Genomic DNA, 25,959 nt, shown 5'->3' on the forward strand with positions numbered 1-25,959 from the left:
GGGGTCTCGGCGTAGCAGTGCATGTCCATATGATGGTTGCAAATGGATACCAACTGTCTTCGTAGCAAAAAGACACACCAAAAAACATCCAAATACCTCCATGCTGCTCGTATGTAATGTCCGTCTTGTATTGAAGCCCCGAATGCGAAATTGTCCTGAAAAAAATTAAATAAGTCTATATTTCAAGCTTGTTTGTAGCCGAAGCTTCCCGAAGCTCCTCTTCCCGGTTTGTCACATTTGGACGAACCAGGGTCTGTCCTCTTCCCAGTTCAACCAAATTTGACAAATTGGGAAGAGGAGCTTCGAGAAGCTTCCGCTACAAAACAAGCTTGAAAAATAGACTTATTTAATTTTTTTCGGGACAATTTCGCATTTCGGGGCTTCAATACAAGACAGACATTACATACGAGCATCATGGAGGTATTTGGATGTTTTTTGGTGTGTCTTTTTGTTACGGAGACAGTTGGTATCCATTTGCAACCGTTATATGGACATGCACTGCTACGCCGAGACCCCCTGTAACTCAGAGAAGCCACGGAGGACTCTGAAACTTTTAAAAATTTCAATTTTGGGTGAACTATCCCTTTAACAGGTAAAACACAGACAGGAAGTGACGTGCACACACACACACACTGACACTTGACGCTCACCAGCCGCCCTCCTGCTTGTCCACGCTGAGGATGAGCGCCTGTTTGGGGAAACACAGCTCGTCTTCTCTCTGAGCGCGGTAGTCGTACAGAGCTTTGACCGTGCACTGAAACACAGGAGGAGGAGGAGATTTAAAGCAGAAGTAAGCGATCCGGTGGTTTTGGCTAACTTCCTGTCAGCAGATGGAGTTAGCAGTTCCCATTCTCGTCCCTACGTCACCACATTCACGCGCATCCCTTGGCTGCACACACAGAGAGGACCGCCCCTTTATGCCGTTCTCTCTCCTCATTGGATAAAGGTTGTAGGATACAAGGAAAGTTTTCTCCTCGGCTTACAGCAGAGCAGAGTGACTGACAGACCCGTGTTTCAGACCAAACACTCTATATAGGTGATTCCCGTCAGAAGATATAACTATTTAAGACTTATATTAACACAAACATTCTGCTTACTTCTGCTTTAATACAGCACAGAGGATTAAAACAAGTGATTAAAGAATTTCTAACTGTGAGGTTTGTGGTAAAATGGTGAAAACATCCACTGGTACCAGCTGCAGTTCATCTCGCCACCACATAGTGGCGCCAAAGGTCACTTAAAAAACTTTAAAACCAAACACAGTTGCTTCAAATATTTTTCTAATTTCTGTTTCCTATTTTTTTCTCGCCATCCGCTCATATGAAAAAGCAAAAAGTCACTTAAAGTGGAGAAGCAGAATTTTCAGGTCTGCCTCTCGTGTTGTCAAAAATGGCTTCAAGTGGAACAGAATGTATTAATCTGTTGATAAACTATTTAAAACTTTGTGATAATAATTCGATAATCACACTCTGATTATACAGGGTGGGTCCAAAGTACTCACCCGAGCGGTCGGCATCTTATTGGCCTCCACGTAGAAATGAGGCGTGCGGACTTCGTACAGCGCCCCATAGTCCAGCTCCTGACAAGATACACAATAAATAATGAGATTTATTTCTGCAGCTGTTGTTGCTGTTGTACAAAAAAAAAAAAAAAAACACTAATTTCCAGCTGTTGGTCTCTGTCGCTGATAAACTCCCACATTTCCTGTTCCTTACACATGTGTCCAGAAAAATTTCAAGCTCATAATAAAAACTAAGTCTGGGGAGAGAGAGAGAAATGGAGGCTGCAGCCAAACATCCTGTTAACATCATATCAGTTAATAATAATAATAATTTTATTTATATAGCACCTTTCATACATGAAATGCATCTCAAGGTGCTTTAAACAAATCATCAAACAATTAAAAACAGTATTAATCAACAATCAGGCAGTAATGATACACAGTGACAATAAAACAATAGCAGTGATAAAACAAAAACAATCATACGAATAAAATTAGGCTAAGTTAAAAACAAATCAATTTTAGGAAAAAATAAAAAAGATAAAAAGATTTTAAAAAAGATGCCATACTCAGATCCCTAATTATATGCTCTATTAAAAAGGAATGTTTTAAGTTGATTTTTGAAAATAGAGAGCGTATCTGCCCCACGAATTTGAATTGGAAGTTGATTCCAGAGAAGTGGGGCCCGATGGCAAAAAGCCCTGCCTCCCATACTACTTTTTAATACTCTAGGCACAGCCAGCAAGCCTGCATTTTGGGATCGCAGAGTCTTATTTGGGTGGTAGGGAACTATAAGGTCCTCAAGATATGAGGGTGCCTGACCATGTAGTGCTTTATATGTTAAGAGGAGAACTTTAAAATCTATTCTAGCAGTTATATGGTCTCTTTTTCTGTTTTGAACTAATTGGAGTGTTATTAGTGACTTACTAGGACAACCCGACAGTAAAGAGTTACAGTAGTCAAGTCGTGAAGTCACAAATGCATGAATTCATTTTTCAGCGTCCTTTAGAGATAGAAGGGATCTGATTTTGGAAATGTTACGCAAATGAAAAAAGGCAGTTCTTGAGATTTCTTTAATGTGAGAGTCAAATGATAAATTCTGATAACTAAATAACACCAAGATTTCTGACCGTGAGGGCTGAAGTTAAAGAGATGTCATTTAGAATAACATTCAGTATCATTAACTAGTTGTTTTCTAAGATGTTTAGGACCCAGTACAATAACTTCAGTCTTATCTGAGTTGAGCAGTAGAAAGTTACGAGTCATCCATATTTTAATATCCTGCAGACAAGCTTGAAGTTTAGAAATGTTGTTGGTTTCGTTAGGTTTAAAGGATAAGTATAACTGAACATCGTCCGTTACATTGCTTATTTAAAATCTGAAGCTTCATGATTGATATTAGTAGTTGCTCTGATAAAGGTAACAGCAGATTGGTGTGACTGACCGTGGTGCCCATCCGGTCCAGCGTGTCCTCGTTGATGGGGTAGCGCAGCCTCATCTTGCGGTACAGAGGATGTTTCTCGTAGTAGCTCACCAGATCCACCAGACTCTCGAACTCCGCCGAGCTGCCGAGCATGAAGAGACGTCCTTCCTGCTGGATACGACAGTGCTTGATCTTCCCCTCCGCCCTGCAGACACACACACACACACAGAGGAGGGTAAAATAAAATCCTTCCAGTTCTGTCGCTGCAGAGAAACCCCCAGATTGAGTCACTTTGTCGTTGTGTGTTTGTTTTGTTTTTTTAACCTGAAGGAGATGGCGTAGGAGTTGTGCTCGCTTCGCTTCCGAACCAGAAAAGCTCCGTCCCTGGGAACACGCATCAGCATGTGCTCCGCCTGAACACGGGACAGACTGGAGTGGTACCATCTGGAAACAAAAAAAAACACACATAACTTTCTCTTCAGCATCTTGATTCCTCTCAGTAACTACTACTACTAGGGGTGGGAGAAAAAATCGATTCACATAAGTATCGCAATATTTTTTTTGACTATTTTTAATAGATAGATTTTTTTTTTTTATATTGTGCAATGTGCATTTGTTCGCCTTTTTTACATACAGAGAGTACAGGTTTTGAAAAGGGTATAAGTTCACTTTATAATGGAGTATGTTAATTTATAGGTTCCTACAGTATTTGTGTGCAGATAAATGTTAAAATGTAGCAGTTTATCTCAGTCTATATCTCATTTTGTCAGAAAGGTTTCAGAAACAAGTTTTTTCTATACTCTTTTATTTTTGCCTCTTTTATGCCGTCCAGGCTTTTGAAAAGAGAGTAAACATACAGTATATATTGCTGCTGAATAAATCTTAAAAACTGACTTACATGTGATGTGTATTTTTAGGGGAAATATGGTTCCTGGAATAGTCTGTAGACAATCATAATCATTCAACTGTTTCACTGGTGTTAAAAATGCAGACTAAAAATCAAGAAAATCTGCAATATCGTAGAATCGCAATTTAAATCGAATCGGCATCCAAAAAGAATCGTAGAAGAATCGAATTGGGAGAAAAGCATATCGTCCCAGCCCTACTAACTACGTGTTGCGTTCAGGCGCCGCCGTTCACAACTACACTCACTCTCTGCTCTCGTGCGCGTTGGGTTGCGGCACGGGGCTGCCCAGCCGCATCTCGAACTCGTTGCAGCGCAGCGGCGTGTCTCTGTAGTGGCAGATGAGGCGGTAGAGGCTGTCGAACACCAGGTTGTCCGTCAGGTAGAAACGGGTGGAGCCCGACTCCTGGCGCGAGTGGATCCTGCAGTGCTGCACTCGACCGGAGCGCCTGCATGACGAGGAACAGGAGTCAGACGGTAAATATATTGTGGCCAGTTCAGTTTTAAAACTCACACAAGAAAACTTTCTGACAACATGTAATTTGTTTTGTCTGTAAAATGCAACTGTGGCTGAAGTTAATGTCACATCATCATGAAGTTAATTTGGCACACTGAGGACAGATTAGTTAAGCTGCAGTGTGAGCATTGTTATTGAAATTCACAGCACAGGAAAAATACAGTAGATATGAGAAAACATAATACTCTAATAAAATTGGGAATTGGTTCACCCATGCATTACATTCTGTTGCATACAATCTTTTTTTTTTTTTTAGATTAATCCTAATTTTGACACATTTTTATTTTGTCATCATTTTGAAATGTACTTTAATTTGACCAAAAAAATGTCCACATGAATAAAAAATTGTCAGAAAAGGTCAGTCTAGTCTTTATTTTTTAGAAAAGTCTTCAATGTGAAGATTATGGAAGATTGTGACATCACAAAGTGACAGGAAGTCCTGACGGCTGGTTTTAAGGCTCAGTTTCTGAATACAGGTTGTGTGTGCATTTCTCTGTGGACTGAGGCTTTCATACTTTCACAGTGTTAATATAGAACCTAGAGCTGCTTTATAATCACACTACACATGGACATCTACCTTTATACTGCATGGAGCTTTAACACAAACATCTACCTTTATACTGTATGGAGCTTTAACACAAACATCTACCTTTATACTGTATGGAGCTTTAATACAAACATCTACCTTTATACTGTATGGAGCTTTAATACAAACATCTACCTTTATACTGTATGGAGCTTTAATACAAACATCTACCTTTATACTGTATGGAGCTTTAACACAAACATCTACCTTTATACTGTATGGAGCTTTAACACAAACATCTACCTTTATACTGTATGGAGCTTTAACACAAACATCTACCTTTATACTGTATGGAGCTTTAACACAAACATCTACCTTTATACTGTATGGAGCTTTAACACAAACATCTACCTTTATACTGTATGGAGCTTTAAGACAAACATCTACCTTTATACTGTATGGAGCTTTAATATTATCTACCTTTATACTGTATGGAGCTTTAATACAAACATCTATCTTTATACTGTATGGAGCTTTAACACAAACATCTAGCAAAGCTCTATACAGTATAATAATAATAATAATATATATAAGAGATTCCCTGTTGTTACTGACCAGAAGGAGAGGGTGTAGTCTCCGACGAACGTCTCGCTCTCTCTGACCAGGAAGGTGCCGTCTTTAGCCCCGCCCTCGCAGTACTCCTGCAGCAGCTTCTCAGCCACCTGTCGACCATCTCGACCTCCACCCAGCTTCCCGTGGAACCAGCGCTCGGCGCAGTGCTGCTCGTTGTTGTTGCACTCCTGCGCAAGTAAGGAAAATATTTTATGAACGATGGTTAATCCACTTTCAGATACAGATGTTCAGTGTGTTGTAGAAAGAAGCTTTGGTCCAGTTTGTCAAATTTCAAAATGTGGGTCAAAGGGAGGGGACTACTTTTTCTTAAAGGGATAGTTCAACATTTTGGCAAATTGGCCCATTGCCATAATCGCTATAGTCATAGCAGTAGGTTTGTTACCTTTATTTGTCGGCTATTTTTAGAACGGAGGAGCGGAGCGGCAGGCTGCTCAGGGCTATGCTACGGAGGCTAAAGGAATTTCTTGGTTTCCCTCATCAAACTCATCAAATACAAAATCCCCAAACTCCAAAACGCTTTCGTGGACAAGTTGTGACCTGCACAATCACCACGCTATGAGATAATAATGGAACGTTACGAAACGGAGCCGTTCTCGAGCTAAATGAAGGGTAAATACAGAGACTGCTTGCTGAAAAACTGTCCCTGAAGGCAACACGCATCAGCGGTTTTGCATGAATTTACCTCTTAAACGACTCCATCTTGTAACGTTCCGTTATTATCTCATAGCGTGGTGAATGTGCAGGTCACAACTTGTCCACGACAGCCTTTTGGAGTTGTTGGGTTGTGTATTTGATATTTTTGATGAGGAAAACCAAGAAATCCCATGAGCCTCCGTAGTGTAGCTCTGAGCAGCTCACGGCTCTGCTCCGCCGTTCTAAAAACAGCTTACACCGACAATTAAAGGTAACGACCCTACTGCTATGACTATAGGGATTATGGCAATGGGCCAATTTGCCAAAATGTTGAACTATCCCTTTAACATTGTTTTTGGGAACTTTTTTTTTTTTTTTTCTAAAAACTTTTGCTCATGAACTTCAGCTTTTACTTTAATGGAGAGAAAACTGGCTCATGTGTCCCGGGACTGTCAAGCACCATTTTCATTTTGATAAACATCTGGATCCAGGTGCATAGAGGTTATTATTGAAACAATTCACCAAACAACAGAATCATGTTTATATTCCTCCCTTCTACTACACCTATTATCATCATCATCATCATCATAATGACCAACATCTTCATCATCTCCTTACCTCTTTTGCTTCTTCATCCTCCTCTTCATCAGCCGTCTGGTAGTGCGACGTCTCCTCTGAGTAGTAGATCTTATTACTGGTCAGGACGAAATAGTGTGGAGTCCATGTCTGTGAATCAAAGACGTGAAGTTAGAATTGTAAGAAGTTACAATAAACTCTGTATAAAACATCAACAGACACACACACACACCTGCACACTCAGTACACACTCACATGGTCGATGGGGTCTTCTAAGTACAGGATGCCGTTCTTCAGAGAGTTGCTGATGTCGTTCTCAGAGTAGCTGGCTGACGATACCTCCTCGTACAGGGTTCCCTCCACCAGCTTTTTGTGCTGTGACACGACAATAACACTTGAGACATGATGGCACACTGGTAGATTAAATAACAGGGTCATCTGTAGATACACACGATAGCCACTTGAGGAAAAGGGAATACTGTGGTGTCGTCTGCATATAGATTGATATAATAGCTATTTTGGCTTCAAGTAATTAATAAAAAAAAAAGGGAAACAAAATTGAATGAGAGCTGTTTTTGGAGATGTTTCTCATCAATTTGAAAAGTCCAAACATTTCAGGCCGTAAAGGGATACTTCACCCAAAATCGATAATTCACCAATTTTCTACTCACCGTCATGCCAAGGTAGGGTGTTGATGTTTGTGCGCATGCGCGAGATTTGCTGCGAGATGTTTGTTCGTCGTTGTAAACCATTGGATGTACGATGTAAACACGGAAGAACATCTCGCAGCAAATCTCGCGCATGCGCACAAACATCAACACAGCCACTGGGAGCTACTACTACAACAAGGCTAAAAACAGAGATCACATTAATTTTTTACGAACAACTTTTTCATGTGGCGGCTTCAGGACACTTGGGTCAGTACGGATGAGCAGTATGGAGGAATCTGGATGTTTCATAGTGTGTGTTTTGGATGATTCAATAGTGAGCAAAATCAGCCTCCATTATATGAAAATCTGTTGCCAGCCACTCCAAAAGCGTTTTGATGACTCTGAAACCCTTCCTTGGCATGACGGTGAGTAGAAAATTGGTGAATTATCGATTTTGGGTGAAGTATCCCTTTAAATAAACTGGTAATATGCAATGGTAACCTGAGACGATTTAGTTTAAGTGGTGACGTTTAAAATTCAATGGGCAGCTGGCAAAATAATCCACACCAGGTTCATGACAAAAATATCCCCATAAAGCTTCCTCTTTGATTAACCAAACAGCTAAGCAGTCAGCTGCTGTATCTACATTCTGACTATGACCTCAACGAATGAGCTGAAAACATAACGTTTATCATTTAAAAACAAGTAGAAGCAGGTGGCATTTAAAGGAAAGGAGTGTGTTTATGTGTGTGTGCACCTTGATGAGGATCTTCCTGCGGAGCTGGTAGGGCGAAGGAAGCTCCTCTGCGCTGTTATCGACCGGCTTGGTGAGCAGCAGATCTCCAAACACCTTCTTAAAGTGCGTGGCCATGTTCCTCTGCTGGACCACGCTGCAGTGGTCCTCGATGGACAGGATCACAGGATACCTGCACAAACACAACAGCACGGATCAACTGGATCGTCTGTGTTTGGCTAAACCAAGGTCAGCAGGGGAACTCAGCTGAAATTTGGAGGTCGTAGTGTGGTTTTAACGAGGACTTACTCAGATGTGACGAAGGCGTGCTCTTTGATGGTGTGGAGCACGTCCAGGAATTTGATCTTGGAGGTCAGGGTGTGGCCGTGGTAGATGATTGGCAGGTCGTCAGGTCCGTCCCAGCAGTCCACTGCCATCAGAAAACACACCTCAAGGTTCATGTTGAACTTTTTTATGCTCAGTAGAAGCTGAGAACTTAACACCAAAACATGGGACAACGTGGGACAAGACTCTTGAAGACAAAGTGTCACTATAAACTTTTCATGCAAGGACTTCGCTGCACAAACAGGAAGTCGATGCAACAATTCAATTATTTTAAAAATATCGTCTCTTACGCTCGATGCAGCGGCAGCCCATCCTCAGACAGCGGGCGTAGGCTTCTAAAGATGATTCACTGGAGAACTGGTCACCTGTCAGGTATCTGAGACAATGACACACTGTTACACTACTGTCATTTATTACTTACTTCTACTTTATATCATGTTTTGATTGAACAGCTGTCCTTGTGCATCCTTAGTAAATGACGGAAAACTAAACTAGTTCAATCTACGTCAACATCAGATGATTCTACGACAGTAAAGAAGCAGAATTTGAATCACAGATTTGCGAATAACAGCAACTAAAGCTCCTTTCAGGACAATAAGATCTTTGACTGTGGACGCTACTGAAAAGGATGAGCATTATTAGGATGCAAATAACCTTACAGGCTGGTCCTTGGACATACAGTAGGGTTATGTTTCTGCTTTGTTTTATAATAAGCATAAACCCCAAAACAGTGTCCTGTAGCATCAATGTTTATATTCTTGCAATGGGCACAATGTGAATACAAGGCATGCATGGAGTCATTGTTTTCTATTTCCTATCTCAAACACTAAATCTAATCTAATCTAATCTAAAGTATGTACAAGGGTATGAAGATATAAAATACTTTGCATTTACAGTCTAGATACATATCTATTTGCACAGAATACCAGCCGGTCTATAACAGGACATGTCTTGCTATATCAAATTTCACTATATGATGATTAATGGTTGAATTTGTATTTCTTATTTAGCCAATTTCATTCATTTTGCCTCATTTTGTTTTTCTAGCACTAATTGATTTTGAGCTGTATCATGGTTTCTACAGACTGTATGGACTTCTTTTGGTTGTTATTCTCTTGTTGGCTTGTGAATTGGCATTAAACTCTGGTGTTCTGTTTAACTGCATGGACCTGAGGAGGAGGAGGAGTTAACTACTACTACTAAATGAATAAATAAAAGATCCTAATAAGTCTGAGAACATTAGAGACGGATAAAGAGACGTACGTGTTGTGTGAGGACGAGATCCAGTACTGGGACAGAGGTCGCTTCATGTCCTCGTGCACGACAGGTGAGAGTCGCGGATCGGACACCGAGTTCTCTTTGGAGAACAGGAAAGTCAGGAACTAGAGAAACAAAGTCACAGTCACATCAGAGGAGAAGGTAGGAGAAAAAAATCTGGTTTATTTCACATTTGTTTTTGCACATAAGCGATGGTGTTTTGTGTTTCTGTTTGTGTTTCTGTTTCACCTCGTCTAGTTGCAGCATCGGCTCAGGCTGTGGTCCCCCCCTCATGTACCCCATGAGGAACTCTCTGACCCGGCTCAGATCAGACGCCCAGGACTCCTGAGACGAGCCGGATAAAGAAGTGAGTACAAAGCATTTTTTTCCTGTTTTTTTTTTTTTTTTTTTTCTGTTGTTGTGCTGACGGGGGCTGAATTTTTTTCTCCGTACCTTCTGGTCCATCTGTAAAAACTTCTGGAAGTCGTAGAGAGAGATCTGACAAAGCTCCGGTCTGTCAACGTTCCTACAAACACAACCATTTTCAAGATGTCAGACGGTGATGGAGCGAAAGAATGAGAGTGAGAGCAGACATGACACATTAACATACAAATGTCTGACTGGCAATTAACCTCATTACTCTACCTGCGCCAGTTCTAATTATGTCATTTTTTAGGTTAATGTCCCGTAACATTAAGTAAAAGGAGCCAAGGAAAAAAAAAAAAAAACATTAAAGTTCCATTAAAATGGGAAAAACACATGGAAACGCTTCACTTTCCTGAAGCCAAAACCTTCCTTGGGACACTGATAATCTGCAATTTTAAAAAGAGAACCTGGACGGCTACAGGGGCGACGGTGAAGAGGAGGAGGAGGAGGTGGTGGTGGTGGTGGGGGAAGGAGGTGGGAGGTGGGAGGAGGTGTAGGTGGAGGTGTAGGGACTCACCGCAGAGGGAAGGAGAGCTCCAGCTGCTCAATAATCTGGGAACAGAAGGGGAGGAACCAGGTGACGGACAGGTGGGAGGGAGCCAGGTGAAGCATCAGACAGTGAAGCTCAGAGTGTGGTGCAAGTGCAACGTGCTGGAGAATCTACTCAAATACTCAACTTAAAGCAGAAGTAAGCTGAATGTTTGTGTTAATATAAGTCTTAAATAGTTATATCTTCCGACGGCAATCACTTATATAGAGTGTTTGGTCTGAAACACGGGTCTGTCAGTCACTCTGCTCTGCTGTAAGCCGAGGAGAAAACTTTCCTTGTATCCTACAACCTTTATCCAATGAGGAGAGAGAACGGCATAAAGGGGCTTACTTCTGCTTTAAAGGTCCAGTGTGTAATAATTGGCAGGGTTTATTGGCAAAATCGGAATATACTACCCATGAATAAGTGTATAATTTTAAGTTTTCTTACTATATGCAACCATATGCAATACTACGTATTGTTGTTCTCTCGACAGGACTTTCCTCAATGGTCTTCAAGAATAAATAAAGGTTATAATAATCGCTATAAAATAAAATTTGTTTGGTTTTTGTAGCCTTATAATTATTATTTTATATATACTACATATAGCAAGCTGAATGGAAAATCCAGCCAGCCAGAGAGCGCGTTGCGCGTATCGTAAAATGATTTAGATCTTCACCTCATCGCTCCATGCTCCTGAAATACTCCCAGTCGAGGCCACCGTCACTTTGCCGACGGGAGGGGTGAGCGCTGCAATCTAGAATCTGAACGCTATATCATGGTTTTACCTCCATTTTTACACACTGGACCTTTACTTTAAGGGGGGTTTTAAGGTGGAATTAAGGTGGAAATTTAGCATTGTGGACACGTTTTACTCCACTGCAGGTATCAGGAGAAGATGCAGACTGTACAGGTAAAGATGGACCATAACAATGTAAAGAAATTAATTAGCGCAACTGTTTTATAACATTTACAAGTTTTTTTGAGTTAATATAATAGAAAAAAGTGCATTTTGGGGCGACAGTCTGATTTTATATCATTTGAAACAAAGCGTTTTAATTGTAGTGGACTTTCTTTTTCCTTCTGATGCAACTTCTTGTCTTTAAGTTAAGGATTTGAGTATTTCTTCCACCGTCCTGTGTCTACGAGTGTGAGTTTGAATGTGTTTTGTGTGTGTTTGTGCTTGTGTCTTTGCATGCAAAACCTAAATTGACACTCACACTCCTCTGTGCGTCGAACATCAGCGTCCGGTAGAGCTGTGCAAAGTTGGGGTACGACAAGTCGTTCCGAGCCTCCACCTCCTGTCGGTTCAACACAGAGCAGCGTCAGACAAACTCAAAAGAGGAAAGATTTGTTATCAAACCTGTGAGGAGGTGAAGAAAAAGATGATCTGTTCTGTTCTGACCTGCAGTTTGTCTTTGAGGAAACGCATGTTGGGGACTCTGTAGTTGACCTGAGGCAGCAGAGTCTTCACCTCCTTCACTGTGATGCTGGAAACAAGAACACAGGAAGAGTTAGAGTCTGTTTGAACATAATGAAGTCAGGCTGCACAGTTTTTGTTATTATATGTTATTATATTCATAATTATAATATGGACAGGTGCATTATAAAGATTATAGGAGCTGCAGGAGGATGTGAGGTCAAAAATGAAGCACGACCCAACAAAGTCACATCATCATTTTTATATCTTTGAAAGTGAAAATACAAAAACGTTAAAGTAAAACAGACACTATTCAATTCTTTTTTTTTTCCACATATCTTGCAGGTATCCAGTGAAGTAACCTGGACAATCTGAAAGAAACCAACAGCCGTTGATAAGTCCTCCTCACATATTTTCAACAGGAGATGGCGCTGTACAGTTTGAGGAGCTGATCTCTTCATGTCTGAATGAATGAATGAATGAGAGACGATTCCTGGAGGGATTTTCATTGTTTTAACAGTTCAGAGATCAGCAGGAGTCTGATAGTTCAGAGTCTCTAAAGTTACTGAAACACGTCAGTGAACCACAGTGTTGCACTGGGGTCACATGTCCCATCATCACAGACTGTAGGTTTAAGTGACTCCCACTGTCCTGCTACTCACTATACAGCACACCAAAATCACTGAAAATAGTCCCCTATAGAAACTACAGTGGGTGGGATTTTTCAAATTATTGTTATGCTTTGTAAAACTCCTGTATTTGAGCGTCCTCTGTCTGTGTTAACTATGTAAAAACACTATGTATAAAATATTCAAAAAGCCAGTAAATGAATAAAATATCACTGTGACGTCACAGAAACACATGTACCAGCAATTGAACCAAACAATCTAATATTAAAAAAAAAAGATTTACAATTAAACAAACTTGAAAAACCTTCACAGTGTCTCATTGTTCATGTTACCACAGTGAATCAGTCCTGGACGTTTGATCATTATCATTTAGATAAAAAGAGATTGAGAATTTGTTTTTTTGGCCTCTGATATTTTCACACGAGCTGGAGAAGGTTGTGTTTTTTTTTGTTTTGTTTAAATGATGCTTTGGTTTGTTCAAATCCCGTCACAATTCAACAAGTTCTCTCCTCCAGTAACAGTTTTTAAATGTAAAAATAATCTCCCTAATAGAGCGCAAAATAAATCCCTACAATCAGCTTCAAAAACTTTGATTTTTTTTTACCATCATTTCCCCTGAAAAGCTTCAGGATCTTTTGACGCCTGGTGACATTGCAGAGCCATTAACCTCGCTCTCCTCTGACCTTTGAAACCAGGGTCGACAAATGTGTTCAGTAGCCGCTCGGAAGCTTTCACTCAGTGTTACGTGATCTTCAGCAGCAACGTTTGAGCTGTTTCCGACAACTTTTAACCTCAAGTTTAAAAGCCGACACAGACGAGAAGTCTTTCAAATCTACATTTCCCGTCTGCTGATCAACAGATAGGTTGTGGGGATGATTTTGGGGGGAATATTCACAGATATGTTGGAGTCGCTGATGTCTTTACCTCTATGTCTTTTATTCTAAGACAAACAGCACATGGATAATCACTTCAGCTGATTAAGAAAACACACGCGCCACCATCAGCCATCAGTAACAGAATGAGGAAGGAAGCAAGAAAGGCAGGTAGGAAAAAAAAAAGAAAAAAAAAAATCCAGGTCGATGCTCTGAGGCGGGGGGGGGAGGATCTTCTGGGGTCAACGACCGACTGCTGTCAGTGCCAGGTCTGATTCTGATTCCCGTCTCCTCCCTCTTCCCTCTGTCTCGCTACTGTTACTGTTACTGTTACTATTTTCACAAGAGACAGGAAGTTGCCCTCTCCCAGCCCATCGCATCACTTCCTGCTCCTTATCAGGCAGGGGCAGGCTGTTTGTCCTGGAGCGGCTTCCACCCAAACAGAAGCCTGCACTTATTAACACGAGCACGAGAGAGAAAACCACCCTGAAAGTGTGTGTGTGAGTGTGTGTGTGTGTGTGTGTTAGCATCAGGGCCGATCCCTGACGGATTGGGGTAGGGCAGCAGCAGCAGCAACAGCAACAGGCTCTTTGATGACATCTGGGTCTGGTTTCACCCTTTCCACTTCCCACCTGCTGTGACGGAGCAGTGAACCAATGAGCATCCATCACAGGTCGCTGAGAAACAACAAAACCAAACACACGCACGTCGCACACACACACACACACAGAGGGTTTTGACGACCGGTTGACGTGTTCGTGGCGAGTCACCCACCTGCCCTCGTGGCTCCTGTCCATGACTTCAAACTGTTTCCTCAGCCACCTGCAGAGGGAGGGGGGAGAAAAGAGATAGAGGGAGAGGCTGAGCGTTCATCTCTGCTTGTTGGAAATCTGGTTTTCTACATGGGGTTAATGCAGTGTTTTTCAACCTTGGGATCAGGACCCCACGTGGGGTCGCCTGGAATTCAAATGGGGTCGCCTGAAATGTCTAGTAATTGATTAAAAGAAGAAAGACTGATAAAAATATTTTCTTCTTCTTATTAAAATTATGATTAAAAACACCACACACAATCTTAAACAACTGTAATCTATACTTTCACTTTCTCGAATATAAATCGAGTTCAAATAAAATGCAGCATATCGAAATATCTGAGCTGGCGCATCTTGATTGACGGGGGTCACCAGAAATTTGTGATGTGTAAAATGGGGTCATGAGCCAAAAAAAGCTTGGGAACCACTGGGTTAATGGCAGACATGTTCAAACACATCATACATCAACAAAGAGCAAAGGTTGCTATGGAGAAGGTGCACAAAAATGTAAAGGTCCCATAGAGTCTAAAAGTAGATGTTTGTGTTAAAGCTCCATACAGTATAAAGGTAGATGTTTGTATTAAAGCTCCATACAGTATAAAGGTAGATGTTTGTATTAAAGCTCCATACAATATAAAGGTAGATGTTTGTATTAAAGCTCCATACAATATAAAGGTAGATGTTTGTGTTAAAGCTCCATACAGTATAAAGGTAGATGTTTGTGTTAAAGCTCCATACAGTATAAAGGTAGATGTTTGTGTTAAAGCTCCATACAGTATAAAGGTAGATGTTTGTGTTAAAGCTCCATACAGTATAAAGGTAGATGTCCATGTGTAGTGTGATTATAAAGCAGCTCTAGGTTCTATATTAATACTGTGAAAGTATCAAAGCCTCCAGCGGTCCACAGAGAAATGCACACAGCCTGTATTCAGAAACTGAGCCTTAAAACCACCCGTCAGGACTTCCTGTCACATTGTGATGTCACAACAAAGCTGCCTGCCACCCCAAAGCCCCGCCCCCTCACCACCTGGATAACACCATCATCCAACAATTTGCAGGAATTGGTTTCTCTGAGTTTTTATTTTAAAATCTTAGTTATTTTCTACTACAGCTGCAGCAGCGTTCAAACTATAAATCACCTAAAATTGTCTACAGAAAAAATTAATGGGATTTCACATCCACAGCCAGGAGACACCTAAAATACATTTTTAAAAAAAACCTCCATCTCTCCACATTATCACATCATTGTTGTGCATTAAAACACCTCCTCTCTACTCCAATACCCAGACTGCACTCAGTATTGAGTGTGTGGGAGCTGCAGGTGTTGAAACAACCGTCAGTCCAGCGGGATTGGGCGCTAACTTCAGATATCTAGGCTAACTAGCTTCTGTTTTGCATCTGGAATAAAAACTCTGGACCATGACGGGTCTTTCCAGATGTTGAATGCTGATTTACGGGCTGTAAAAAAGATGTCCAAAAACAGTTTTATCCTCATCTGGAAAAAAAAAAAACAAACAGCTGCAGTTTTATAAGATTTTCTTCCAATAAAGTGAAGACAATGAGTTTGCAGGTGGATGCTGAAAATACTGACGTTTGACTTCCAGCTGATGAATCCACCACTCCCCAAACAGTTTACACAACCGTCATAAACAGACAAAATTAGCAAAAAAAAAAATTCATTTCCGCTGCCCATGTCCAAACATATAGCCTACCGCTCGCTCACATTACGTCGACAACAAAACTCTTGTCTCTCCCCCACACGCCCTCACAGCCTCTCTCTGTTCTCCCGCTCTCGCCACGGAAGCCAAGACCTGCCTCCGCACATTCATCTGGAGTAAATATTTTCAGGCCTAAACAAATATTTGTCCTTCTCCTCCCGACCAGCCACTTCCTCCCAGGTCCAGGTCGCTGCCTCTCCTGATGCAACCCGATATCGCTTTTAATCACACACACAGAGGGCGAAGGAGAAAGTCAGCTGCTTCCTTATTAACACATAAATAAACATTTCACTGATGCTTCTTAATGTCTTCATCAGTCACTATTTGCCCCATAGTGTCGTTTTTTTTATTTCTAAAACTCACCTTATATCGATCTTGGCAGCTTTATTTAGAAACACACTGTAAATTAATGTCAGGACTTTCATCTAAGGTGAGTCTTAAACCTTAAAGGTGCACTAGAGATGAACTGTGAAGAGCCAGGAGTCATAAAGAGGCAGGATGTGATGAAGAGTCCAAACTGGAGACGATGGTGAATCATCTTTTTTTTCTTTTTTTTTACAGTTTCTCCTCAAAAGATGCTCATTCAGATCCTGTTAACTGCATCACCTTTTGCACATCTGGATAACTGCTGCATTAACCGACAGAAAGAGTGAGAGAGAGAGAACGAGAGGCCGTTTTTTGGGGGGAAAGTTTACAGAGATTTGCCAGATGTGGCCTCCTGATGTGAGGGAGGTGTCAGTCAGAGAGAGAGAGAGACAGACGCACTCACCTGTCGATCTGCTGCGGTGCCGGCGCTCGCTGAGTGTCGGCCATCAGCCAGTTGAGGCCGGTGATCCACATGTTGACCTCCTCCTCGCTGAAGGCTGCTCCGTCACAGAGGAACAGAGGGTCAAAGGTCAAAAGGCCAAATTAAATGTATTATTATTATTATTATTAAAAGAGGCCAGAGGTCACGATTTGTAAGAAGATTTCTGTCTCTTTTCTCTTCATTTCATCTTCTCTTTCTTTACTCTCCGTTATAAAGTACTGAATCTGGATTAATCTCAATTTACAAGTAAAAGCAAACAAACGTTATAATATTAGCAGGTGAAAATGGGCGACATCAATAAGTTCCTAAAGCAGCCTCAGCAACAAAATAATCTAAACCCTAGAAAGAATAACTACATGGTCCAAACGCACATTAAATATCTGACATATTTATCCCATCAGCCCACACACTAACAGACAAGATGGATTCATCCACCCGTGAAAATAGTCCCCAGAAAATTCACCGTTTTATTTGTGTGTTAGTTTGAATCATTAAGTGATCAAGGTTTCAGTCCAAATCGAGGAGCTCTGCGAGTCTGCCCACCCTCTCAGGTCAGCACATGTAGTTAGTTACCTGCTAAATCTGTGACTATTTTAAAGGGATAGTTCAACATTTTGTCAAATTGGCCCATTGCCATACTCCCTACTGTATAGTCATAGCAGTAGGTTCATTACCTTTAATTGTCGTTGCAAGCTATTTTTAGAACGGCCGAGCTGAGCTGCAAGCTGCTCAGAGCTACGCTGAGGAGGCTAATGGGATTTTTTGGTTTCCCTCATCAAACTCATCAAATACACAATCAAACAACTCCAAAACGCTCTGGTGGACAAGTTGTGACCTGCACATTCACCACGCTATGAGATAATAACAGAACGTTACCAGACAGAGTTGTTTTAGAGGCAAATGCAGAGACTGCTTGCTGAAAAACTGCCCCCGACGGGAACGGGTATAAGCGGTTTTGCATGAATTTACCTCTAAAACAACTCCGTCTCGTAACGTTGTGTTATTATCTCATAGCGTGGTGAATGTGCAGGTCACAACTTGTCCACTAGAGCGTTTTGGAGTTGTTAGATTGTGTATTTGATGAGTTTGAGGGAAATAATTAAAGGTAACAAGCCTACTGCTATGACTATAGGGATTATAGCAATTTTAGCAAATTTGCCAAAATGTTGAACTATCCCTTTAAATCACATCTTAAAAGTTTTTTGTTTTTTTCAAAAGCTTTCATTTCTGTTTGGATTTAAATTTTTGTTTTATTGCTGTTTCTCTTCTAATCTTTTTCTTTCCTTCTTAGTCTTGCACTTTGTGACTTTGTTGAGAAAAGTGCAATATAAATAAAGATTATCATTATCTTTATTATTATTACTATGAATTAAATTGGGTGTAACCTTTAACCTCTCGAACCCACCCACCCACACACACTCAGTGTAGAGTGCAGTACAAACACACAGACACACACACACTGACCGGCCACACTGAGCGTCCGGAGGCGAAACTCGAGGCCGTAGAGGACGATGAAGCAGTGGGCAGAGTCCAGTTTACGAGCCTCCTCCGGGTAGCGCTCAAAATCACGGGAGCCCTTCCCCAACCGCAGCTCCCGGATCTCTCGTATGTCGACTGTAGGGAGGGAGAGAGAGAGAGGGAGGGAGAGAGGGAGGGAGGGGAAGGGGGAGGAAGGAAGGAAGGAAGGATAGTGTTGCATGAACACAAATATTCACCACCATAAATCACACTTTGGCTCGTTGTTCATTTCCCTGCCAAACACACAGAAATGCGCTGCCGGACGGAGAGCCGAACAAATGGACTGTGTGTGAGAGTCCTGAAAACACACACACACACACACACACACACACACACACACACACACACACACACACACACACACACACACACACACACACACACACACACACACACACACACACACACACACACACACACACACACACACACACACACACACACACAAACATTTCAGCTGTTGGTAGCAGAATGATACTAAACGTCTGCAGCAGCCAAACAAACAGTCCCTTTCTCGAACTCAGACAACTTCACATTTATCTGAAGCAAGAATCACAGAACATATCAAGTACATGATGACAAAAACTATTTTTACACTCAATTATTTTGTCTGAAATGTATATAAAATGTTTATTCTCATCCAGATGTTGACATGAGAAACACAAACTGGCCGTTGTGTCCTCTGAGTGACCTCATGTTTAGATATTTAGAGGAAAGTGTGTGGATTATAAAGACTCTAAAGTGATAAAGGCGTTTTATTTTATAAGAAAATCTGTGGGTTTAACATTTGTTTCTATCACTAACGCATGGCAGCACTTTCTTTTTCTATTTCCCAGGAAAACTTAAAGCTGAAAGCAAAATGACTGAAACAAGTCAGATGTGTTATATTTAGAGACATCAGCAGCATGTAAAGACTCTAATGATGTTTAAAACATCTAAATATGCACTTCATCTTTCATTCTGACTTTTATTTCCCTTTAACTTTCCATTAAGATAAATCTAAGGCAGATGTTTAAGGAACTTTGAAGTTCATACAAGGATGATTTTCTGTTTTATTCCATTAAAAGATGATTTTGAAGGTTGTTTTTTTTTATATATATATATATATATATATATATATATGATCAATTTTTGGGCTTTGGCATTTGCTTCCGAGCAGAAAAGGCAGCATTTTTTTTATTTACCACACAAATTTAGCTCAGTTTTTTCACTTATAAGTTGAAGTTTGTCTCCTGCACTTTTAAACACACATATTTTTTGGCCATCAGAATATATCCAAACCTGATTGTTACTAAAAGTCTGGACAGAACAGGCGTAAAAACGGAAACAACAAGGTTTAACTCTGCACTGGTGGCCCGGTCTCCTCCATGTGAGAGATTAAAGGGTTAAACGGAGTCGGCAGAAGTCGGGCGACTGACCACAGAGGATGATGTCATCCTCTGGACTCTGACTTTGACACTTGTACCAGTCGACACACCCACAGAGAAAACCCTGGCTTATTGACATAACACATGTCTTGTGCAAACACACAAACATCCACTCATAGATGCTCTGGCATTTACACACCAAACAGACTTATTATAGCACAAACACACACACTTGAACCGACTTGTATAAGCCTGGATGTTCTTTTCCACCAAACTTTTCCACGCAAAATGAAAACAGGAATAGTCGAGAGAATGGAGACGTTTTCCTATTTGATATCAACATTTCCCACTGGGACAAAGTCTCCAACAGGAGGACACAAGGAGACACAGACAGATACAACCCGGGACTGTTGCTGTGATCCAACAGGTTCGATATATAAACCTGAATCAAAGAGCCAAGAGGAGAAATCTGGTTCCTATCTGAGGCTCCTGCATGTGGAGATGACAAGCAGCAACGTTTGGCATGAGATTAAGAGACAATGCTATTTTTCCCCTCAGATGGAAACGTGTCCATACTTTGCTGATGGACGACGGGGCGCGGGATTAGGTGGGTGGGAAGGTGTCCAATGTTGGAAGCATCAGCAATAGAAGAAAAAGAAGAAACTGAGGCTGAACCTTTTAAGTTGCTGCAACAACTGCATCAAATAATCAGTGGATAACAACAATAACGACCTGATGAGTTAAGAGGACGTCGCGTATCGTCTGGACTGTCAACAAAACCCATTGAAAAACAAAAACAAGCCCAAATTAATCCAACTAACTAGTGATGTGTTATTTGTCTCAGCCATAACAGACCTCCATTGTTCCCTAAAAGCCATTAAAACATACCAAGGAGCCACAGTGGTGTTGAGCTTCCTGGGAATGCTAAAGTAATAAATGTAGATTAATCCGCCACTGAAAGTAGTTCCCAACAAATGATTTGTTTGCTAAAAGCTACAGCGAGCAGCTGTTTTATTGAAGAGACAAAAAAAAAAGAAAGAAAAGAAAGTACAGAGTTGTGAGCCAAACATCTGTGGTAGGAACCAATGGGCTCGGAGCTGAGAGCCACAGGGAGGGAGGGGACGTCTGAAGTGGACGGACTAGGAAACCGTTGGTTTTGGTCTGTTCATTAATAGGAAAATATAAAAATATATCTGAGTCTTCAATTTTCTGATTCATCCACAACTTTAAGTCAAGTGTGCCAGCCAATCAGATACATGCATGTCTTCATTGTCAAGTGTCACAACAATGGTTGTGATTATGATTTAAATATTCCTGGATCTAAATCATAATTTAGGGAATCTGCTCTAACAAGGTGGTTAGACTCAGCTTCTTCTTAGATTAGATTATACTTTATTTTATCCCCGAGGGGAAATTCGTTCATGACAGCAGCTTTGACAAGAAGGGAAAAAAAGCAGGACAAATTATACAAAGAATAAAATACACAATATATTCATAAAAATACTTTGAAAGAAGAAGAAGACAAAAGAAGAAGATGCTACTGTGCTCTCTATCTACTGGGCAAAATAAGTGCTTGCTGGTAGACAACTATACATAAAAAACAATTTAAAGTGCACAGGGATTTAAAAAAGTGCGACAGACATTAGAAACTAAATAGAACTGTTAAAAAGTCTAACATGACATCATGAATACTCCTGAACCTGAGATTTGTTGTTTCTCTGGTCTCACTGCCTTCAGCACTTCCTGCCGTTTAGTCTGGAGCTCGGACAATGAGACAAACAACTTTGCTAAACCTTACACACTTCACACACCCTGCCACACAGACACTGATAGATAACGACACACACACACTCTAAGCATGATTCCTCCCACTGCGGCCTTTAATCCCGGTCCAGGCTGTAAACACGGTTGAGATAAAGACAGGGAACTGCTTGGAGAGCGGCCTGGTGTAAACTCTGATGAACGGAGCAGGAGGGGAGAGGTGAGAGGAGACGAAGACACTGGACGCACATCAGAGCAGAAGACACTGTGTCGACAGCCTCGTGGAAATAAAAAAACAGCAGACAGAGACTTTAACGTCCATGTCGTCGAAGAAGAGGAAGAAGAAACAACTGGTAAAGTTAAAAACCAGGTTTCTCGGCGCTGCTCAGAAAGTGAAAGAGAGTTCAGTGTTGCTGCTCCGACCTGAAACCACCAGCCGACGATAATTGTAGTGAAACACAAACTGTTCCTGGTACAGCTGGTGACATCACTCCACAGCCAGATGGCATGGAGGGGTTTACAGTGGGAGAGAGAGAGAAGGAGGGAGGGAGAGAGAGAGAGAGAGAGAGAGAGAGAGAGAGGGAGAGAGAGGGAGAGAGGGAGAAGGAGAGAAAGAGAAAGAGAAGGATGGAAAGAGAGGGAGGGAGAGAGAAAGACAGGGACAGAGTTTAGAGAGTTAATGGGTAAATGGATGAGTGAAGGGTGGATATATGGATGAATAAATGCATAGATAGAAGAATTTTGGAAGGAAGGGTGGATGGATGGATGGATGGATGGATGGATGGATGGATGGGTAGATGGATGGATGGGTAGATGGATGGATGGATGGATGGATGGATGGATGGATGGATGGATGGATAGATAGATAGATGGATAGATGGATGGATAAATGGATGGGTGGCCAACTCTAAACCTTAGTGTTGACCTTTGACCTTCTACATTAAACTTGTGTGACAGTGCAGTTTTAAACAAAGACGATGGATTCATCATCAAAACAGAAGAAAAAGAAAACGAAGAACAAGAAATGCAGGTTCAGTTCATCTCAACTGAGAATAATCCCGACTTTAATTAAATCCCTGAGTATCCGATGCCTCCAGCGGCTCGTCTGTGGTTCGTGTCTCAGCTTCCTGCAGAAGATGCTGTTTCTTTTGTTTTGAGTCCTTCAATCTGAGACGGGAAGAGAGACACTCCCTGATAACCCTGCACTTCCTGTGCCTCAGGATTTAATGCCCCCGGTGTTTGCAAAGCGCTCATCAGAGCCCGAGGAGTGTGTAGCAAAAAAAAAGTCAGGGAGAAACTTTATATCAAAGCAAACAGTAGCAGAAAAAAAAAAAAAGTTTTCAGGCAATAAAAACAAAAGGAAGGAACAGCAGCAGAAAGGGGAGGGGGGGGGGGAGGAGGAGGAGGGCATCCGTTAGATAAATACGGGTGATTGAAAACTCAAAAAGAAAGTGAAAGAAATGAGTGGGAGAGAAGAACCTTAAAAATGAGAGGGGTGTTGAGGTGAGTGTGTGTGGGGGGAGGAAATTGGGAAAGAACAGCTGGAGGAGGAGGAGGAAGAGGAGGAGGAGGAGGAGGAGGAGGAGGAGGAGGAGGAAGAAGAGGAGGAGGAGGAGGAAAGTGGGCAGCTGAGAGATAGAGCTGTGGGAGATAAAGTGAAGGAGAGACCCACTGAGTTCCAGGAATCTACTTTGGTCGGTTTGTCCAGAGGGAGGTTGTTTGTAAAGGGGCATTTGTGGGTTATGAATGTGTGTGTTTGTGTGTGTGTGTGTGTGTGTGTGTGGCGTAGGTGTTTGCTGTGGTTTCGTACACGTTCAGGCTCGCATGCGCTGCCTGCTGGATTAGCGAAGGCGCCATTTGTGTGGTTTATGATTATGGATAAATAATTGACGAGGCTCCCCGAGCAGAAATAACACCCACGTGTGTGTATGTGTGTGTGTATGTGTGTATGTGTGTATGTGTGTGTGTGTGTGTGTGTATGTGTGTGTGCGGTGGTCATCAGACTCCCTGCTCTCTCTCTTTCTCTCTCTCAGTGAAAAAAGGAAAAAGAGTGGAGGGCTGGAGAAGAAGAGAAACCTACGGTGGCCCTGAGGCCTCAACACCACCAGCCACCAATCTGACAAATGTAAAAAAAAAAAAAAAATTTAAATACCGAGACGCACAGGAAGTTTCCAGAGGTCATTAAAAAGTCAGTGGTGCTGATATGATCAGATGTTTCAGCAGCACACCTTCTGTGGCATTAACCTCAAACTAAACACTCACAAAGGAGGGAAAAAAGGGAGAAGGAGAAGAAACAAACCTGAACAACTTCTCAGTGAAACTCTTCCTGTCTCAGTTTTTTTTTACCAGCGTGCTGCCATGCAGTCAGAGAAGTGGGAGAACAGAACACATGGCAGACAGAAGGAAACTCTATCATGCCAGTGAATGCCGTAACTTTTCTCGCTGCAAACAGACACTGTAACAAATCCTCCCCCAGGCCACAGAATCCAGGACGCAGACAATGGCCTCCACGCCCCAGACGGAGGCCGGGGCCGCGCGGCGCTCCGACTCACAGGCCGGCGGGCTCTCAACAACAACAACAACAACGACAAACAGTTCAACACAGTCAGTCAGTCAGTCCGTCGGGCTCGTGGCGTGTCAGGCAGGCAGACAGGAAGCTCGGGGTTGGGCCGGGACTCGGGACCCATGTGGCGGCAGCATGCACGCTCCTCGGCCTGCAGAGTTACTGCAGGTCGCACACGGAGGAAGCTCAGGTCACAGGGTCGTGATCTGTCTGTCCGCTTGGACGCCACGACGACAACGCCTCCACTGTAACATCAGCTCACGAGACGGAAGGAGGGGTGGGGAGGGGGGATAATATACATTTACAAAAATTAAAAAATAATAAAGTGATAGGCATGTTTTTTTTTTAAAGGGGCAGGCTTGTGGGACGTTCATCTTTGATGTCGACACCGCTGCTGGTTTCTTTGCTTTGTTCCTTTCGGTCCATGCCTATGTTCCCACAGCCCTATGTTCCCACAGCCTTATGTTCCCACAGTTCTAAGATTTTTCTCAAAATTAGGCCCTATGTTCCCTCTGGACTCTCTCTATCTATCTGGCCTGTCTAGCCTCTACCGGGTCTTTTTACTGAACTTAACCAACTCTTTTCTTCATTGCCTAAACCCAACCAATGGTGGGACCAAAGGGCTGTGGGAACATAGGGCCTAACTTTCAGTGACAACAAAAGTTAGAAATGTGGGAACATAAGGCTGTGGGAGCATAGGGCTGTGGGAACATAGGAATGACCCCGTTCCTTTCTACCTTCATCCGTCAGCAGGATTGAGCAAAACGTGCAGAACCAGTATGCACTAGTTTCAGGTATGAAGGCCAGGGGCAAAAACATTCATTTAGGGGCAGATCCTGTTCAACTACTATAAATTTGAATTTCGTTTTTCCGGAGGTTGGGGGGTTTGTTGATTGACACCGGCCTTGGTGGAGGTCTGAGCTCTCTGGCTGACTTTCTAGTTTTGAGCATGAAGTGAAAGTCATGGTTTCTTTTTCTAGATCTTTCAGCTACAGTATCTGATGGTCTTCTTCTGAGAACGGACTTGACACAGACAACAACATACAACCTCCTGGTAGGATGCATGGTTGACAGCACCAGAAAAACAGCCACGGACTCTGCTTTAATTTTAAAAATCAAAGCATTTTCCGACTCAACTCAAACACAAACAGAAGCTGCCTCGTAGGAAATCCGCCTGGTTTAAATCAGCAGATCTCTGACTGGAGCAAAACTACACAAGATGTCTCTTCTAAGTTGGTGCCAAATAAGTATTAAACTCTGACACCCAGACTTAGTGTCTTTGTTTGCGTGTGCCGGGTTTAAAGCTCAACTTCGTTGTGCTGAAATTCAGACATCTTCGTCTCTGTCTGTGACCCGACACAGCAGAGGAGAGGAGAAGGACATTCAGGCACCAAAAAACTTCTGTCACTCTCTCCTTGGTTGAGCTTTTTGTCAGAATCCGACAGTATTTTTGTTATTCCTAAGGGTCACGAGGTGCAGGAGGTCGAGACCCACCAGCTTTTTTAGAAAATATGGGTGCTCTCGGTGAGGAGGAACCGTTCCCTGGTGTTCAGTTTCTGTCTCTGTCAGCGTGTTCTCAGACTGTCCTCAGGACTCTGCTGACATTTCAGCATCTTCTGATACACAAACTCTGAGCAGTGCACCATGGGAATGATGCAAAGGCCGACTTTAGTCACTGAGACACCACAGCAACATCACATACTCAGAGACGGTAAACTGTCTTTTTTTTAAATGCATGGACAGATCATGGGCACAGATGTGTAGCACCACCCTCATCCCACCTTGGACTGACTTTTGTGTCCCTTTGTCAACACACAACATCACTTTTCAGTCATTTTGCA

At 42.1% G+C, this 25,959-nt stretch overlaps 1 protein-coding gene across 3 annotated transcripts in view; it reads right to left on the reverse strand.

Moving 5' to 3' along the window:
* The window catches only part of LOC310984918 (1-phosphatidylinositol 4,5-bisphosphate phosphodiesterase gamma-1-like), a 38,420-nt gene that overhangs the window by 9,661 nt on the left and 2,800 nt on the right, over window positions 1–25,959 (reverse strand). For all 3 annotated transcript variants that reach the window (XM_083970295.1, XM_083970294.1, XM_083970296.1), the window contains exons 2-21: window positions 18,374–18,523; window positions 16,871–16,964; window positions 14,349–14,396; window positions 12,059–12,143; window positions 11,874–11,954; window positions 10,642–10,676; window positions 10,152–10,224; window positions 9,948–10,043; window positions 9,705–9,823; window positions 8,732–8,817; window positions 8,406–8,526; window positions 8,121–8,289; window positions 6,969–7,088; window positions 6,756–6,863; window positions 5,487–5,671; window positions 4,077–4,277; window positions 3,249–3,368; window positions 2,946–3,129; window positions 1,502–1,579; window positions 651–754 (exon numbers count right to left, since the gene is read on the reverse strand). In XM_083970295.1, coding sequence (XP_083826421.1) covers window positions 651–754; window positions 1,502–1,579; window positions 2,946–3,129; window positions 3,249–3,368; window positions 4,077–4,277; window positions 5,487–5,671; window positions 6,756–6,863; window positions 6,969–7,088; window positions 8,121–8,289; window positions 8,406–8,526; window positions 8,732–8,817; window positions 9,705–9,823; window positions 9,948–10,043; window positions 10,152–10,224; window positions 10,642–10,676; window positions 11,874–11,954; window positions 12,059–12,143; window positions 14,349–14,396; window positions 16,871–16,964; window positions 18,374–18,523 — 2,257 coding nt within the window. The remainder of the gene's footprint in view (window positions 1–650; window positions 755–1,501; window positions 1,580–2,945; window positions 3,130–3,248; window positions 3,369–4,076; window positions 4,278–5,486; window positions 5,672–6,755; window positions 6,864–6,968; window positions 7,089–8,120; window positions 8,290–8,405; window positions 8,527–8,731; window positions 8,818–9,704; window positions 9,824–9,947; window positions 10,044–10,151; window positions 10,225–10,641; window positions 10,677–11,873; window positions 11,955–12,058; window positions 12,144–14,348; window positions 14,397–16,870; window positions 16,965–18,373; window positions 18,524–25,959) is intronic.

This window comes from Trachurus trachurus (genome assembly GCF_905171665.1).
Source record: "Trachurus trachurus genome assembly, chromosome: 4".
Classification (NCBI taxonomy): Eukaryota; Metazoa; Chordata; class Actinopteri; order Carangiformes; family Carangidae; genus Trachurus; species Trachurus trachurus.